At 39.7% G+C, this 19,012-nt stretch overlaps 1 protein-coding gene across 2 annotated transcripts in view; it reads left to right on the forward strand.

The window, feature by feature from the left end:
* EML5 (EMAP like 5) overlaps positions 1-19,012 on the forward strand; it is a 169,679-nt gene that overhangs the window by 48,522 nt on the left and 102,145 nt on the right. For both annotated transcript variants that reach the window (XR_008629256.1, XM_055131814.1), the window contains exons 9-15: positions 4,349-4,605; positions 6,014-6,226; positions 8,674-8,841; positions 10,881-10,987; positions 12,343-12,461; positions 15,111-15,297; positions 17,569-17,674. Coding sequence is in view for 1 of the 2 variants with exons in the window: in XM_055131814.1 (XP_054987789.1) it covers positions 4,349-4,605; positions 6,014-6,226; positions 8,674-8,841; positions 10,881-10,987; positions 12,343-12,461; positions 15,111-15,297; positions 17,569-17,674 (1,157 nt within the window). In the remaining variant the exon portion in view is untranslated. The remainder of the gene's footprint in view (positions 1-4,348; positions 4,606-6,013; positions 6,227-8,673; positions 8,842-10,880; positions 10,988-12,342; positions 12,462-15,110; positions 15,298-17,568; positions 17,675-19,012) is intronic.

Genomic DNA, 19,012 nt, shown 5'->3' on the forward strand with positions numbered 1-19,012 from the left:
AAAAAATCTTGGTGTGTGGCTAGACATTTTTTAGTAGATTAATAGCTAAAACCTTGAGCTAGACAGTCGTAAACACTCAGATGTCTGAGCAGTTAACTTATGACAAGGAAGCCAAGAGCGCGAAGTGGAGCAAAGAAAGCCTCTCCAAACACTGGCACTGGGAAAGGTGGTTAGCCACATGCAAAAACAAAGAAAATAGAATAAGAGAAAGAAAGAAATTAATTCCCTATCCTACCTCACACCATACACATAATCTTAAAAAAAAAAATCTTCAAAGGGCATTGGGATCCTTTAGGGAATGGGCAGTAGATACAGTGGTGGTGCATACAGTGCTGGAATTATGTGCACTAGCAGTATTGTAAATCACAGAATCTCAAAAGAAAAAAATTTTAATTCAAAATTTTGAGCTATAAATTGGAGGGTTTTTTCTGCTGCTTAATGATATTGATTTTTAAATAATGATACTTTGCCATTGAATTTGTTAACAGGCACTACATAGGTTTCTTGTATATGCAGCCTTACGATTTTGTTTTGTTTTAATGCCTATCGACGATCAATGGGATGATAGTGATAGTGATAGTGATCTTTTACTTTATTCAGGTAGGGCAATTAAAAAGGCTTAAAGTATTTGTTAAAGCTATTAACATTATGTTAAATTGTAGCACAGTTCACTCACTTGAAGTCTGTGCAGCTATTAAAAAAATTGTTATACAACAGAATGGGAGACTAACACCCAAGAATAGCAGAAATAAGTACCAGATTTGCTCCATGGTTTGGAAGCCGGCCTCCCATGCTGGGGGAAAAGGCAGTTCAGATGGAGAAGGGAACACCAAGTAAATGTGATGGGAGGACCCGCTTGGGATGGGAGAGGTGTGCTCAAAACAGAGTATAGACCGAACACGATGGCCACCCAATATCTCCATTGCTTACCACAACACCCAAAAGGAGAGAGAGAACAGGGGGGAATGCCCTGCACAGAGGCGGGGTGGAGGGGGATGGGGTGGGGGTGGGAGGGATGACGGGGTCATCAGTGGAGAACGGACACTGATGGAGGGATGGGTACTCAAGCTGTGTATGATTGAAACAGAAGCATGAGAATATGTAAATCTGTATCTGTACCCTCACAGTAATTCATTAATAAAAAATTATTATAGATACACACATTTACAAGAATAATAACTTATAAAATGTTCTTTTCTAGTGTAATAAATGGTGGGACCATTTGTCCAATTCAGAAACTTCTTTTTTCCCTTTTAAATCCTATGTAAAAATGATTAGTGTTAAATATATTTAAAGGGCTCGACTGGTAGTTCATGGACTGGAGTGTATGCTTTTCCTGCTGGAGGCCTGGGTTTCAACCCCATCACTGGGTTCCAGTGCCATCACTGTATGGTCCTCCAAGCAGCACGAAGAGAAATCCCCAGCAGGAAATCAGTAATAACTGAGCACAAGCAGCTGTAGGCTCCAAACCTAAGTGAAGTTATATTGTTGTGCAAGTAGGAATTTAAGATGCATGTAAAAAACACCTAAAAATTCTCACCATATAACCCATTAAACGTGGTTATTTTAGATACTAGGAATATAAAGCAATTGTCTCACATCTCTGAGTGCCCTGGGTGTCTCTGGCTCTGCAAAGAAAGTGATTGTGAAAAATTACGCATTTACTTGTTTTTTGTTGTTTTTTTCATTGCAAATTTTAAAATCTTTTTCTTATTGAATCACCATGAGATACACAGTTATAAAGTTGTCCATGATTGGATTTCAGTCACACAATGTTCCAACATCCATCCTTCCACCAGTGTAATTTCTTAGCACCAAGGTCCCCAGTTTCCCCTCCCACCCACAACCCCACAACTTCCCCCCACTCCAGCCTGCCCCTATTATGACAGATACCTCTCTCTCTCTGTCTCTCTCTCTCTCTCTGTCTCCCCCCTCCACCCCCTTCTGGACATTATGGTTTGCAATACAGATGCTGAAAGATTATCATGTATATCCTTTTACCTACTTTCAATACTCAGTTCTTGACCAGAGTGATCATTTCCAAATATTGTTTTCAAACTGTACATTTCTCTATCTTATACTTTATAGAAATTCACAGCTTTGGGGCACTTTTAATGCATAGCTACTTTATATTTATCTCTTACAGAAGGGAAGTTTATCTGTGGATCCCAAGTGCCTAAAATAGTTAGATGAAGTTATTATTTCTTTTTTTTAATCACCGTGAATCACCGTGAGAACTGTTACAAAGCTTTCCAGTCTAAGTCTCGGTCATACAATGATCAAACACCCATCCCCTCAGCAGTGCACACCCTCCACCACCAAGAACCCCGTATATCCACATCCCAACTCTGCCACCACCTATGTGGCAGATGATTTCCACCTTACTCTCTCTCTGCTTTGATCACATTCAATATTTCAACAAAAGATCCACTATTATCAACTGGAATTTTCCCCAACATTCAGACCTGCCAAAAAGGCATCATTAGATAACTTGTTTTCTATTGTGAAATGAAGAGCATTTTGGATTTCTGATATTTTAGTAATAAGTCTGGAGGGATTTCTGCCAAAAGCTGCTGGGTTCTGAGATTGTTTTGTGTGCCCCTGGGATCATGGCCGTTGAGGAGCCAGAAGCCGTTCATGTGCGGCAACTCAAGGCCTTGTTGGGGTGGGGAGAGGGGCCAGTTTCACACCCCATCCCGTGAGGCCCCGTGTGTCACATCACTGCAGTCTCATACCTGGCTGTCCAATAGGCTCTGAAAAGGTGTCGGCCACCATGCCGCCAGGGAGAAAAGGCGGAAGGGACAAACACCTTTCCCATCTGGGATGGCACGGCACCGTAGTTTAATGCTCAGTCCAGATGCATTTCTGCCCAAAGCCGCTGGTTTCCGAGATTGGTTTGTGTGCCTCTGAGATCATGGCCACTCAGGAGCCAGGAGGCATTCATGGGCGGCAACTCAGGGCCTCGTCGGGGCGGGGAGAGAAAGAGTTATTATTTCTAAAGATATTTTAATCTGTTTACATTGCTCATTTATAGACTTATTGAGAAACATCCAAACGGTTACAAATATAAAACTGCTGATTTTGTGTTTGGCTACGTGGGTTGTTTCAGATGGAGACACAAAACTTACGTGGGGAAGAAAAAAATCTGTGCCACTAATTAGAAATAGGGATCCTCACTTTTTTTCTTCTCTTTTTCTCCTGCTGCCACCTTTTGTTCCTTCTCACCAACTTTACAACTTTGGAAATTCAATGATAATGGAACTAAGTGTTTATCCTTTATGTGTGTGACTGCTACAAGTAGTACCTGTGTTCTTTTGGAATCTCTGTTACAAGGCATTGAAAATAATATTTAACTTCACCAATTGACACGGTCTATAATTGGAAAAAAAGTGTATTCTATTTGAAAAGGTTGAATTTGATACGAAAGTAGTGGTAGCTTTGTAAAAATAGGCATTCAAATGTATTGTCAAAATATTGTAAATCAGCTCCTCCTTTCATTGTCATTGAATGTATTTCAATGACAATGACATTTATGACAGTTAGCTCATTTATAAAGAGTTGAAAATCATATATGATTGAGAATTTTTCATAAAGTTACTATCTAGGAACTTTCTAAAATTATGACTCTGTTTCTCTTATTGTATGCCTCAAGAAATTAATCTGAATCTCTAAATTACTAAAAATAAAGTAACTTAGGCAGATTTGGTGGTGAGACTGTCGTCGAAATATCGAATGCAACCAAAGTAGAGAGAGTATAGGGGAAACTTTTGGCCACACAGACAGGGGAAGGTTTGGAATGGGTATGGTGGGGGGAATACAGGGGATTTTGGTAGTGAAAAGTGTGCACTGGTGAAAGAATGTTTGATCATTGCATGACCGAAGCTCAAACATGAAAGCTTTATAACTGTATCTCACAGTGAATCAATAAAGAGCAGGAAAAATAATAAAATTCACATTCTGAATTTTAAAAAAAGTAATGTGGAGTTCATTCCCAATTCAATCAGCTTAGTCAATGGCTGAATAAATAGCAGTACTTCTATATTATATATATTAAAAAAAGACAAATAGGAGCAGAAAAGTTGGGCTCAACTGTGTGCTAAGCCAGCAGTAACTTGGCGTCATCTCAAAAAAAAAAAGATAAAGTAACTTAGACTCTAAAATTCTGCAATTTTCTGTGCTTCCAACATATTTCTTTTTTATATTTATGTTCATCAAAATATTTCTGTATTAACATTATGTATCATTTTGACTTCATGATTTTTTAACATGTAATTCACTCATACTTAATTTAGACACATTTTGAAAACTATTGTAACTGCTTTCAAGATCTCATTTTCTGTCTTTACAGAGACATGACAGAAGTTGTACATATTAAAGATAGGAAAGAAGCAATTCATGAGTTAAAATATTCACCAGACGGAACTTACCTTGCTGTTGGATGCAATGATAGCTCAGTTGATATTTATGGAGTTGCTCAGCGTTATAAAAAATGTGGGGAGTGTGTTGGATCACTTAGTTTCATCACTCATCTGGACTGGTCCTCAGACAGTAAATATTTACAAACTAATGATGGAAATGGTAAAAGACTTTTTTATAGGATGCCAGGTAAACTTTTCTAATAAATTCTGTTTAATTTATGGATTTATAGTGCTTAAATATTTTAGAACTTTACTAGAAGCAGAGTAAGTTACCTTTGATTGTAAATCAAATAAGATCTGAGCTAATCCTTCAGACACTGTGATAAATTCTATCAGAATGTCCTATTAAAATCCTGTTGGTATTTGGGGGGTGGTGTGGGAGAATCTCCTAAGTAGTGTTTAGGAGACTTGGGGGTACTCTTGGCCATTTTTTGCGAACCAGACAGTGGTTGTGATACTGCTTGGTCCCTGCAGCACTGTGGACATATAGGGACATATCTCAATAGCCTCTAAGTGTACACCCAGCAATGCTCAGTGGACCATGATCATGATTAAATTGTAGTAAATTATAGTTTAATTTTAATAGGGGTGGGTTTGGTTATTTTTTAATTTTGTTTTATTTTTATGAAGTTGTCCACAATAATTTATTACATTTAATATTCCAACACCAATCCTACCACCGTTAACCTTCCCACCATCATATTTCAAATGTTTCCACCCTGATCCCCAAACTCTGCCCCCAAGCAGGACCTAAATAATTTATTTTGCATTGCTTGTTATGACTAATCCGCTAAAAATAATCCAAAAAAGTTTCCTTAGAGGAAAGTGCATGAAGATTTTTGTATCTCACCCTGGAACCATTAAGCCCTTGTATACAAGATTACAAACATGTTGTTAAAGGTTAAACCAATCTTTTATATATATATATATGTATATATATATACATATATATATATTTTAAATCGAGATTGGTTCCCTTCTACATTACATCCCATCAAATATGGTTGCTATTCTTGGTACATCAGTGGTGTAAAGTATGAGATGTCACTCTGGGAATTCTAAAATTTTAAATACTGTTATATAGCTGAGGTTAATTTAATATTTTTTTAACTCGATGGTGACTTTGGGGTCCAGAGGCATCTCTGTGTCATGTTGCTCTGTGTTGCTGTCTTCTGAGAGACTTATTTGTGAGTCTGTAGATCATGACCATTAATGAGCTTATATGGTGCCAGAGGCAGTTCGTGGGTGTAACTGCCAAGCTACTGGAAACACAGGGAGATGAGGGTAGGTCACCCATTCCCGACTCCTTGCATAATAGGGCTCAGTTTTATTCTGCACATAGGGGAAACTGCTAAGTAAACTACATTACTTTTAAATCTGTGTGTCTCTGAACCTAGTGAGTTTCTTTTTCTTAGTTCCTTATTTAATTTTATCCTCTTTTCATTCTCTTAATTATTTATCTTTTCTCCTTTAACTAGGATGGGAAATTTTAAAAATTTAAAAAATTTTTACTCAACCTTGTTATAGTATAATTTATGCTTAAGTAAACTTCAAATGAAACCACTTGTTAAAGTAAAACTATGATTTATTCTTAGGAGGAAAAGAAGTGACCAATAAAGAAGAAATGAAAGCTGTTCATTGGGCTTCGTGGACATGTGTCTCAGGCCTTGAAGTAAATGGAATTTGGCCCAAGTATTCAGAAATCAATGATATAAATTCAGTAGATGGAAACTATGTTGGCCAAGTTTTAGTTACAGCTGATGACTATGGAATTGTAAAATTATTTCGATATCCTTGTTTAAGAAAAGGTAAATTTTCTTTCAAAATATTAAGTAACCTCTCTGCTAGAAACAGATTTTTAAGTTTTTGCAGAAAATTAGCCATGAAACAATAGAGAGTTTATATATTTTAAATTATCTGTACTGGATTGGTCAGGTAGTTCAAATGGTCTGGCACATTCCTAGCATATGAGGCCTGGATTCTAGTCCAGCACTATATGGCCCCCCCAAGCAGTGCCGGGGGTAGCCCTGGGGGCCCCTGAGCAGCACTGAGGTGGCTGCAGGAGCTCCCACACCACAGTGCCTGAGTTCCACACTGCAGGCCCTGCAGTAGAGCCAGCCTTGCTGGGAGCAGCTCCTAAAGAATCCTAAGTAAAATCAGGCATTGGAGGGCTGGAGGGTTTCAACGAGCTGAGTGCATGTGTTTCATGTGGAAGGCTGTGTCTGATCCCTGGCATTGATTATGGTCCCCTGAATACTGCCAGGAGCTACCCTTCGCCTGAGCACAGAGCTGGGAGTAGCCCCGAAATTCCATCAGGTGTGACCCCCAAAGCACAAAACAACAATAAAATGTATATCTGCCTATCTTGTGAAGAGTTTTGTGGAAATGAACGTAATTAGCTTATTTCCTCTTTTTCTACTTGAGAACTTACTGTCTGTCCCATTATACTTGGTTTTGGTCATAAATTATTACTTTAAGATGATTTTTGTGGACCAGAGCAATAGTACAGTGGGTAGGGCATTTGCTTTGCACGTGGCTGACCCGGGTTCAATCCTGGGCATTCCATACGGTCTTCTAACACCACCAGGAGTAATTTCTGAGTTCAGAGCCAGGAGTAACCCCTGAACATCGCTGGGAGAGACCCAAAAAGCAAAAATAAATAAAACGATGTTTGTATCTATTAATGTTTGTGTAATAAGTTAAAGCATAATACTATGCTTTAACTTATTACACAAATATTTCTTTACTTCATGTATTGAGATTATACAGTTGATATATTTTTCTTAATTATTTAATTTGTTGAACTTTTTTTTTTCATTTTTTGTTTTGGTGGTGCTGGAAGTCTAACCCAGAGCTATATACCTGCAAGGCAAGTGCTCTACCTCTGAGATATATCCCCCAGCCAAGGAGAAATTTTTCTTAGGTCTTTCCCTGCCTGCCCCACCCACCAAGAATTCTGTTGAAGTAGTTGTATGAATTCAGATTACAGTTGGAAACTATTAGTCTTTGCTGGTTTATTTCCATATGTTCTTTTGACATTTATTTTTGTAACAGTGAAGTTTAAGAAAAAGAAACAATCCTCTCATTGATTATTTTCTGTATGTTTTACATATTGCCTCTTTTTTGCTTATCCCTTCTAATAATGATGATGTTAATCATTCTGTTCTTAGGCCTAGGAATAATTAAATGAAATTTTTTATTAGTTATTTATCCCATGCCTTGTTCTGTAAAGTTCTTAAGTTACAAGTACATGTCATGTCACTGTCATCCCGTTGCTCATCGATTTGCTCGAGCAGGCACCAGTAACGTCTCCATTGTGAGACTCATTGTTACTGTTTTTGGCATACCGAATATGCCACGGGTAGCTTGCCAGGCTCTGCAAATACATATAAATACTAAATACTAGTATATAAATGCTAAAATAATTATATAAATAGGGAATTTATGCGAGGGGAAATAGAAAAACAGTACCATATTAAAACCACATAAAATAACAATAGTCAAATATCAACATTGAGTTTCCTGGAAACCAAAAATAAACGAGAGTGAAGCATAAACTATTATTGTAACTTTTGTTGTTTCTGTTTGTTTGAGGCCATACCCAGTGGTGCTTAGGGCTTGCTCCTGGCTCTGCTCTCAGGGATCATTTCTGGCAGGGCACAGGCCATATGGAGTCCCAAGAATTGAACCCGGGTCACTTCTAGTAAGGCAAATGCCCTTCCCACTTTACCATCTCTCCAGCTCCCTGTTCTAGATTTTAAAAACAGAAGCCTCCTTACTAAGACAGAAGGCTTAAAAACAGAAGCCTCCAAACTTTTGCTGGAATTTCATTTTCAAAGTACTGTCTCCTGTAGTGTGGAAGTTTGTATTAGGTGTAGTGAGTTTGTGTTTTCCTGTAGTGTCAATACCTATAGGAGATTCTATAGTAATTTTCACCTGACTTGTCGATAAACTGATGGGCTGAAATTCAAGTGTAGTTAATAAAAGGTAATTCTGGGGACCACTAAGGAATTTAATTCAAATGCGTAATTTATTGGTGTGATAGTTGTGTTTGTTTTTCCCAGAGCTCAGGCTAATGATCCTGTTGTACCTTACATGCTCGCTATTGTTGATTCCTGCCTGTAAAGTGTCACTTCCTCAGATGGGGAGAGTGTGCATTGATTCTGACCACTTCAGACAACTCAAAAAATGTTTAAAGTGGTCTTCTTAGGAGTTGCATTTAAAATTTTATAGCTATATATACCTTTTGTTATAGGAGCCAAGTTTAAAAAATATATTGGCCATTCAGCTCATGTAACTAATGTCAGATGGTCACATGATCATCAGTGGGTTATTTCTATTGGTGGAGCAGATCACTCTGTCTTTCAGTGGAAATTTATTCCAGAGAGAAAACTAAAAGATGCTCTTCACATAGCACCCCAAGGTGAGTAATAAACACTGCCTGCATAGTTTCTCTGTCAAGTAACTCATCAGTAATCCAAGTAAAATGATTTTACCATCCATGTATCATTTAGTTTTATGAAGTAACAGCATAGTTACTATTCAAGGGAATTTAAAAATATTCCATCTTTTATGCTTAGAAGCAGGTATTTTAGGGTAAAGAATAAAAAGTACTATGGGCCAGAGAGATAGTACAGCAGGTAGGGCTCCTGCCTTACATGCACCGAACCAGGTTCCATCCCTAGCCCTGCCAGGATCGATTCCTAAACGCAGAACCGGGAATAAGCCCTGAGCACCTCTGGGTGGGGCAAAAAAGACAAATCAAAAAAAGAATTTTTAGAAGTTTTCAGTGCTTATGTTTGCCTTTTAGTCTGTCAGATGATGAGTGAAGAAGCACTTCAGTTAACCAAACATTTCATTTGTGTTCTGGGAGGTGCTATCTATGTTGTGCATATACATAAATATATATATATATATATAATTCTATAAATTGGAGACACCCCCAGTGGTGCTGGGGTGGGGTGGTTATCTGTGGGCACTCCCAGTGGCTATTGACCAGGCATGCTCTGGCCAGTGATAGAGTACTCACGTCTGTGGCACTTGGGGGGGGATGCAATTGCCATGCATATGCCAGGAATCACACCCAGGCTCTGCAAATGCCAGGCCTTCGTTCTACCACCTGAACTATCTCTCGGACCCTGTATATATATTTTAAAATTTATGTTTATTAAAACACCATAATTTACAAGTTATTCATAATGCAATTGTTCAGGCAGACAGTCTCAACACCAGTCCCGCCACCAGTGTCACCTTCCCTCCACAAATATACCCACTTTCCCTCCAGCCCCAGTCAGCCTTCATAGCAGGCACTTAACAACCTTAGTCCGTATTGCTTGCTCCAAGAGAACTTAAAAGAATGGCCAATGTTACTTTATATTCCACAGATAAGTGCAATCTTTCTATGTCTCTCCCCCTCTTTCTGACTCATTTCACTTAACATGATACTTTCCATGTTGATCCATTTATATGCAGATTTCATGACTTCATCAGCTGGGATGGGTACTCCATCATTGTATGACTGAAACACAAGCAGAAAAGTTGTAAATCTGTAACTGTACCCCACATTATTAAATTAAATACTTTTTAATTTAATTTAAAAAATTTTTTTAAAGTGGCAAATGTGGGGCTGGAGCAATAGTATAGAGGGTAGGGCATTTGCCTTGCAGGCGGCTGACCGAGTTCAATCCCTGGAAAGACAAATGCAATTATCAAAAAATCAATAAAATTAATTTTGTGGTTATTGATTGTTATATGATTTTAATCTATGTAAAGAAATTGAAATAATACAATATAGCACAATATATTCTCCTTTACATAGCTAAGTTATCAATTATGGTATTAAAATAAATTTAATTAACTTTCATTTTATACTTGGATCTCATTAAGATAATCCATCTTCCCTGTCATTAATTCATATTCATTCTTTTTAGCAAATAAAAAGCCACTTCAGGTGGGGTTGGAGAGATAGTGCAGAGGGTAGAAAATTGCCTTGTTTGTAGCTGACCCAGGTTCAATCTCTAGCATTTCATATGGTCCCACAAGTACTGCCAGGAGTAATTCCTGAGTGCAGTCAGGAGTAACCCCTGAGCATTGCCAGGAGTGGCCCAAAAAGAAAAAAAATCACTTCATTTGGTACATGTTATTTTCTAGCTATCTTTCCTATTTACTGTAAATTATATTCACTTGTATTTCATGATATTTAAATTTGATGTAGCAGTCTTTGGAGTGTTTTGGAGGGGAGCCAGTGCAGGACTTTAAAGGAGCTATTGTGTTTGCAGGAAGTGGAGAGGAAGGTAATTGGTAGTAAAGCTTGCTGATGTCAGTGTCACTTAAATTGATCGTGTCATTTTCTTGTCTTCTGATTTGTCTCCATGTCGACTGGCATAGTGAGTTCTTAATCATTAATTGTACCTTGTGTTTTGCAAATGAATCTTAAGAAACATTTCATTTTCAAAATTGCAGAGAGTCTGGCTGATTCCAATAGTGATGAATCAGATTCAGATCTGTCTGATGTTCCAGAATTGGATTCTGAAATTGAACAAGAAACACAGCTCACCTACCGTCGGCAGGTAAGTTTGAATATCCTCCCACCCATGCTCCCACAAACACTGCAAAAAGGTTTATTTTCTTCTCTTTCTCCCTGTTGTTTATTTATCTGTTTTTATGTTTGGTTATTGTATATTTTCAAAAACGTGGAGCATTTCATTTTTCTCTTTTTGAGTTAAAGTACACTTGTGTACGGTGCTGAAGCAATAGTACAATGGGCAGAGCATTTGCCTCATACACAGCTGACCCAAGTTTAACCCCCAGCACCGCATATGGTCCCTGAGCATCACCAGGCGTGATCCCTGAGTACAGAGCCACAAGTAAGCCCTGAGCACAGTAAGGTGTACCCCACTGCCCTCCAAAAAACAAAACAAATAAATAAATTTGGGGCCAAAGTGATAATACAGCATGTAAGATATTTGCCTTGCACGTGACCAACTCAGGTTTGATCCCTGGGAATACATATGGTCCCCAAGCCTTCCAGGAGTGATCCCTGAGCATAAATCTAGGAGTAAGCCCTGAGCGCCTCTGGGTATGGCCCCCAAAATAAACAAAAAATAAAGTTTACTTATTCTTTCATAAAAATTAGTACACAATAATACTATGTATTTGAAGTCTCCCTTCACATATAGAATTTTGTCACAATGTGCTCTCATATTTTTCCATTAAAATATTCTCCAGTGCAGGGGGTATGGTGCCACCAGCAGGTAAACCTGTACCTGTGGAGCATGTGCATCAGCAGCTTGATGATGCCTTCAGACTTCCAGATACCCCAAAATTGCTGCTGTGCCTTTGGCCAGACCCCAACAACTTGGGGCCAAGTTTACCAAGAATTAAACGGCCAAAAGTTAGTATGTGGGAGACATACCCACAAACCACCTCCAGCTCAGCTATATAAGCTCATTTATTGGCCTTATTTCAGAGACCCATAAATCTCAAAAGAGATCAAAAGGTGCAGTTAGGGTCTGTAGTGCAGAGGTAGGTGGGACTACCCATGACTGGGAGCCCCAGGCTCGATTGGATCAGGACTCAGCCTCCACCCCCCACGACCCCAGTTTTCCAGTAGCTTGGCAGTCACACCCACAAACTGCCCCTGGCACCATTTAATCTCATCCGTGGCCAAGACCTAGAGACTATATTTTCCAGTGAAGCATAGACATCTCCTGGAAAACTAATAAGACTTTTTTGGTGATTGTATAGAAAGCGTGTATCAATTTATTCGTTCCAAAGAAGTAAATTTCATAAAGGACATTCCTACTTGAGACTATTCAAAAAATTTAGTGATCAAATTAGTGGTAACCATATTGTATAGGAGAGTGTGAACATTTTTATTGGTATATACTCTAATATTATGTCTACTTGTGTACATTTTTTAAAGGTTTACAAAGAAGATCTACCTCAGCTTAAAGAGCAATACAAAGAAAAACAAAAAGATGGCACTTTTAAAAGAAGAGACCGGGCTCCAGGAAATAGTATTCGATTGCACTTTATTCATGGGTATAAAATATTTTTTTACTTATGTATTTAAATTTGATTACACTAACTAGCTGTGTGAATTTGAGCAATCCACCTAATCTTTCTGTATCTTTTCATTCTCATCTTTAAAGTGGAGGTAATAGTACCTACTTCTTAGAGATCTGATAAGGTAAATAAGTGACTTAGAACACTGGTATATTCTAAGCATTATATACATGTGTTCACTAGCTTAAAAATAGTTCTTATGAAAGTTTAGTATTGTAGTTATGGGCATGAATCTCTTATTAAAGACATGAAAATAAGTAAAATGTAAGATATTATCATCTCCCCTAAATATATCTAATTTGAAGTGATTCTGTGATGACTGTGGCCTGAGTATTTTGTCCATCTTCTTTTTTTATTTTTTGCTTTTTGGGTCATACCAGGCGATGCTCAGGAGTTAACTCCTGGCTCTGCACTCAGGAATTACTCCTGGCAGTGCTCAGGGTACCATACGGGATGCCAGAGCTAGAACCGGGTCATTCATGTACAAGGCAAATGCCCTACCCACTTTACTATTGCTCCGGCCAATTGGCTATCTTCTTTTAATTCAAATAAAATCATTTATGGATTCACTTAGAATATCTGGAAGTATAGATCTCACATTTCATCTCAGCCACAATAAATTTATAGTTCAATTCTTTTCTTTTTTCATCAAGCACTCATTTTCTTGCCTGAGTAATAATAAGAATTTGGAGAAGGATTTATTTAGTAAAAATGTTTTTCTGCTAGTGTCAAAATATGCATTACTTTTTTTTTTTTTTTTTTTTTATTGAATCACCAAGTGGAGGGTTACAAAGTTCTCAGGATTATGTCAGTTATACAATATTCAAATACCCCTTCCTTCACCAGTGCCCATCTTACATTCCCAACCCCCCCAGTCTATCTGCCGCCCCCTCCCACCTCCCTAGTCCCCACCCTTATACGTGATAGGTTTCACTTCATTTGCGCTTATCTCGATTACATTCCATGTTTCAACACACAACTCACTACCGTTGCTGGGGTTTCCCCCCAAAAAGAAAAAGACAGTCCTATTGCCAATGAGGCATTTGATAATTCTCCATTACTAAGCATATAGAGATATTAAGTCCTGCTGTTTGTTACATAACTTTTCTTTTTCCCCCTTGCCCCGCGCCACCGAGTTCACGCCTGTTTAGTAATCGCCACGCTGTCTGACAAAGGGAAAAAAAACCGAAGAGGATGGTTATTTCCCGTCATCAGCCGGCGTGGGGCTCTGGCTTAGTTGATAGTCTAGTAGAGTGTCTGGAAGCAGTTTCTGGAACCAAAGCTCTTGCGCTGATATCGGCTCCGGCTCGAGATACCACCAGCGTCCCGCTGGTCCATGTACCTAATTTTTCCCCTTATTTCCCATTCCCACGCCACCAGGTCTGTTTGCTTAATGGACATCACACTATGTTTGACACCACGCCACGTTTCTTCCCGAGAAAGAAGGATATTTCTTCTCAGCCAGCGTGGGGATATAGCTTAGTTCAGTCTAGAGAGATGGCTACCATTTTGATTGCCTTCAATATTTCAACAAAATACTTACTATTCTTGTTAGGATCACCCACAAAAGTCCGACCCATTAAGAAGGAACCATTACATACTGCTGATACTAAGATGACATTAGGTTTTGGGTTTCTGTCTAAAGTCCAGGGAGAAAGTTGAAGGAGAGAGAGAGAGAGATTTCCGCACGGGGGACCTGGCGGAAACTCTCAAGTCACATACTGCAGGTTGCTGGTGGGCTGCCGGTGTCCCAAGCAGCTCCGTCCTCTTCGTCAGTCATTCTGGGGGTGCGGGCGCGGAGAAATGGGAAAGCCCACGTGGCTGCACTCTCTTTAAGTGTCCGATGTGGGCGGAGACCGGTACTTCCCCGCCCTCGATCCCCCGCCAGCCGCGCCAAGCACTTGGGTACGTCTCTCCATTTTGTGCTCAGAAGTGGGATAGATGCTGTGCTGTGCCCAGAGGTTGAGGGGAAGAGAGATAGATTAAAGAAAAAAAAAAAAGAGAAACGCCAGGCCCCCGCTCGGGGGACCTGGCAGAAACTCTCAAGTCACATACTGCAGGTTGCTGGTGGGCTGCCGGTGTCCCAAGCAGCTCCGTCCTCTTCGTCAGTCATTCTGGGGGTGCGGGCGCGGAGAAATGGGAAAGCCCACGTGGCTGCACTCTCTTTAAGTGTCCGATGTGGGCGGAGACCGGTACTTCCCCGCCCTCGATCCCCCGCCAGCCGCGCCGCGCACTTGGGTGCGTCTCTCCATTTTGTGCTCAGAAGTGGGATAGATGTGCAGGTTGCTGGTGGGCTGCCGGTGTCCCAAGCAGCTCCGTCCTCTTCGTCAGTCATTCTGGGGGTGCGGGCGCGGAGAAATGGGTATGCATTACTTTTATGAAGTTCTGTTTTTTATATTGTATTTCTTTGACGCAGACAATTGCTATAAATTGCTGCTATTTTCACACAAATAGTAATGTACTGTGTACATTTTCTGCACCTTTTTTCCTTAATGTAGCTTGAAATAAACTATTTTTAATCAGAACAATTTATAAAACCTTACAAAGACTTGTATTTCTGTTTTATTTGAATTGTTCATGTAAAATACAAATACTGATTTTTATGTTACCTTTTTCTGTACTTAGTTACAGAGGTTATGATTGTCGAAGTAATCTGTTTTATACTCAAATTGGTGAAATTGTATACCATGTGGCAGCAGTGGGTGTCATTTATAATCGACAGCAAAATACGCAGCGCTTTTACCTGGGTCATGATGATGATATTCTCTGCCTGGCTATTCATCCTTTGAAAGACTATGTGGCAACAGGCCAGGTACGTAACATCAGGCCAAATAGGTTAGACCTATGTGCCCAGGGGACCAGGGACCACTCTGAGATACTCAACAACCCATGCAGATGATTCATGGCACTTAAATGGGGAATACCAGGACCACCACTGGGATGCTGGGGAGCCTTTGGGGCTATATTCATCAGTGCTTGTGGGGAAGGCGGAGCTGAGGACCAAACTCGGGGCCCTCGCCATGAGACATGAACCTTTGACCCCTGAGCTATCTCCCAGGCCTCCATGTATCTTTCATATTTGATATAAAGAACTCTCCGAGAGCACTGTTATGCACAATGTGTGCAAGAAGTTGGTACATTATTCTTGACTCACTAGAATGAAACCAGTTTAAGTATTGGTGCTTTACTCCCAGGGTTCAGGGATGTCAGGGAACTCAGGCCACAGGATACTGCTATTTGCCCACTGAAGGGAGAGAATGCTTTGTCTCTTACCTATCTTTGATTTTACCTTGACTCTTTAATAAAAAGAAAATTTAATAAGAGAAAAAGTTTGTTGACATCCCACGGGAGAAACCTCAACAAAAAGTTAACTCAAGATTATAGCTTAATGGGTGGACATGGAGAGTATTGTGCTGAGTGACATCAGTCAGAGGGAGAGGGAAAACAAAGAATGATTACATCCATTTGTGGGACACAAAAAAATCCCAAGATAGTATGTGGAAAATACCCAAAGACATAGAAACAAGGGCCAGCAGGACTGGTCCATGCTAGAGCTTTCCACTAAGCAGGAGCAGGAGTGCAGTTAGGATAGAGAAGGACCACTACGACAATGATAGTTGGAAATGATCACTCTGGACAAGAACTGAGTGCTGAAAGGAGGTAAAGTGATATGCATGATACCCTTTCAATAACAGTGCACAAACAAACAGTGCAGTAACAAACCACAGTGCCTAAAAGAAAATGAGAGAGAGGAGAGAGAGAAGAAAAAGAAAAGGGTATGCCCTAGAGGCATATTGGGCCAGGTGGTGGGGGTAGGGGGCGGTGCGAGGTTGGGGGACACTGGTGGTGGGAAATGTACACTGGTGAAGTGGTGAAGGGATGGGTATTAGAACATTATATGACTGAAACTCACAGTGATTCAATTTTTTATAAAAAGTGGGCTTGCAAATTTTGCCTGAATGTCTTAGTAATACAGGAATACAGCCAGTAATACGTGCTCAAGATTCTCTTTATTGGCTGGAGCGATAGCACAGTGGGTAGGGCGTTTGCCTTGCACATGGCCAACCCGGGTTCGATTCCTGGCATCCCATATGGTCCCCCAAGCACCGCCAGGGGCAATTCCTGAGTGCAGAGCCAGGAGTGAATCCCCCCAAAAGAAAAGAAAAAAAAAAAGATTCTCTGTATTGATGAGATACAATTTATTTATTTATTTTGGTTTGGGGGCCACACCCAGAAATATTCAGGGTTTATCCCCTGGCTTTATATTCAGCAATTATTACTCCTGGTGGTGCTCAGGAGGACCATAAATAATGTCAGAGATCAAACGCAAATGCCCTACCCACTGTACTATTACTCCAGCCCCAATATAGGATAAAATGTAGTTCTAGATAGAAACTCTAAGCCTTGCTGCATTTGCTTTCAAATAACTGTAAGAAAAAAATGTCATATGTACAGTCTGCCTTGTTTTTTTATTGTTATATTAGCAGATATGTTAGCAGATATGATAGAGGTTACAAAGTTTCCTCTTTTAGGATGGTCTCACTTACCTGTGGAATATAAAATACTGGATGAGGAAATATAGTGTAGTAAAAGGGGATGCTTAGATCATCCTTAACCCCAGTGTTTAGAGAGGAGACCAAGAAGGAAAGAAATCAAGGGTGGAAGAAGGTAACTAGAAGTAATGGGTGAGCCAGCATCGAGGTTTCAGTTATACCAGTGATATGAGTGAGGGGTATAGTCATATATTCAAATCACAGATCCAAAAGAATTGAAAACGAGATCTAAGTGGCAACCACTGAAACTTTGTAATGTGCCTGGGGTCAAGTTGACAGGCGAGGGTGGAGTGAGGGTTGGGGTGTAAGAGGGAATCTGGGAATGTTGGTGCAGGGAAATTGACATTGGTGGAGAGATTGATGTTGAAATATTGTATGTCTAAACCACAACTATCATAACTTTGTAAAACATGGCTCTTTAGTAAAACATAAGTTAATTTTTTAAAAAAAATCAAAGTTTCCTATTTTGTTTCTTCTTGAGATATCAAATCATTTAATTGTGTGAAATGACTTTTATAATTCTCTTTTAGGTAGGTAGGGATCCCTCAATTCACGTGTGGGATACAGAGACCGTTAAACCATTGTCAATATTAAAGGGCTACCATCAGTGTGGCATCTGTGCTGTTGATTTCTCAGGTACGGCTGTTTCCTCTCTTAGTAAGACTAATGAAAATTTAGAGATGATTCAGACAATTTCCATCTAAACTGGTATTGCATAACTTGTTATTTAGCTGTGACCTTTACATTTTTTATCAAATGTGCATATTGTTGTCCTAACAGATCACAGTGATGATAGTGAATTTACTGGATGGCATACAGGTGTACAAGTGGGTGTACTTTTTGATGCTCATTAAAATATATTTTTATTGGGGCTGGAGCAATAGCATAGCGGGTAGAGCGTTTGCCTTGTATGCGGCCGACCCGGGTTCGATTCCCAGCATCCCATATGGTCCCCTGAGCACCGCCAGGGGTAATTCCTGATTGCAGAGCCAGGAATAATCCCTGTGCATCGCTGGGTGTGACCAAAAAAGCAAAAAAAAAATCAATTTTTATTAAAATAAAAACATGTCTGCAGATGTCAGGGAGATAGTACAACAGGTAAGGCACTTGCCTTGCATGCAGTCAATCCAGTTTTGATCCCCAGCATCCCATATGGTCCCCTGCATCTGAGTGCAGAGCCAGGAGTAAACCCTGGGCACCACCCAGCTGTGACCCAAAAGCAAAAACAGAAAATATGTGTTTGAAACACAACTATCTCAGTTACTGCTAGTTGGATATAACTCCTTTGAGCAAATTTTTATTTCATTTACTGTTTTCCAGCCACAGATTAAATTTGGAAAATGTTTCGAGTAATGTGAAAATTGAGATTCTTGTTCAGTAACATTTCAGTAAAGTGACAATTCTAAGCTTGCTTATCAAAATAACTTTTAGATTATGTTGTCTCTTCAGTTCATATTTAAATCTTTAACTTCTATGTTTCCACAAAGAAAATATGCAGATTAGGAATAAGAGGGCTAGATATAGAAATTTACATTGATAATTACAGGTTTTTTTGTTTTTTTTTTTTGGCTTTTTGGGTCACACCCAGCAATGCACAGGGGTTATTCCTGGCTTTGCACTCAGGAATTGCCTCTGGCAGTGCTTGGGGGACCATATGGGATGCCGGGGATCGAACCTGTGTCGGCCGTGTGCAAGGCAAACGCCCTACCCGCTGTGCTATCGCTCCGGCCCCGATAATTACAGTTTTTATTAATAAGCAGTAAATTAGAGCTGGGCCTCAGTGGTAAAGTGCATCTCTGTATTAAACCCTGGGTTCAGTTTTTGCACCACAAAAAACAAACAGATACTTAGAGGATGTCATGTTTATTACTTTACCTCCTTTCAGCATGGAGTTCTTATCCAGAGTCATCATTTCCAACTATCTTTGTCATAGTGGTCCCTTCTCTAACCCAGATGCCTTCTCCCCCAGCATTT

Source organism: Sorex araneus, chromosome 3 (genome assembly GCF_027595985.1).
Source record: "Sorex araneus isolate mSorAra2 chromosome 3, mSorAra2.pri, whole genome shotgun sequence".
NCBI classification, from domain to species: domain Eukaryota; kingdom Metazoa; phylum Chordata; class Mammalia; order Eulipotyphla; family Soricidae; genus Sorex; species Sorex araneus.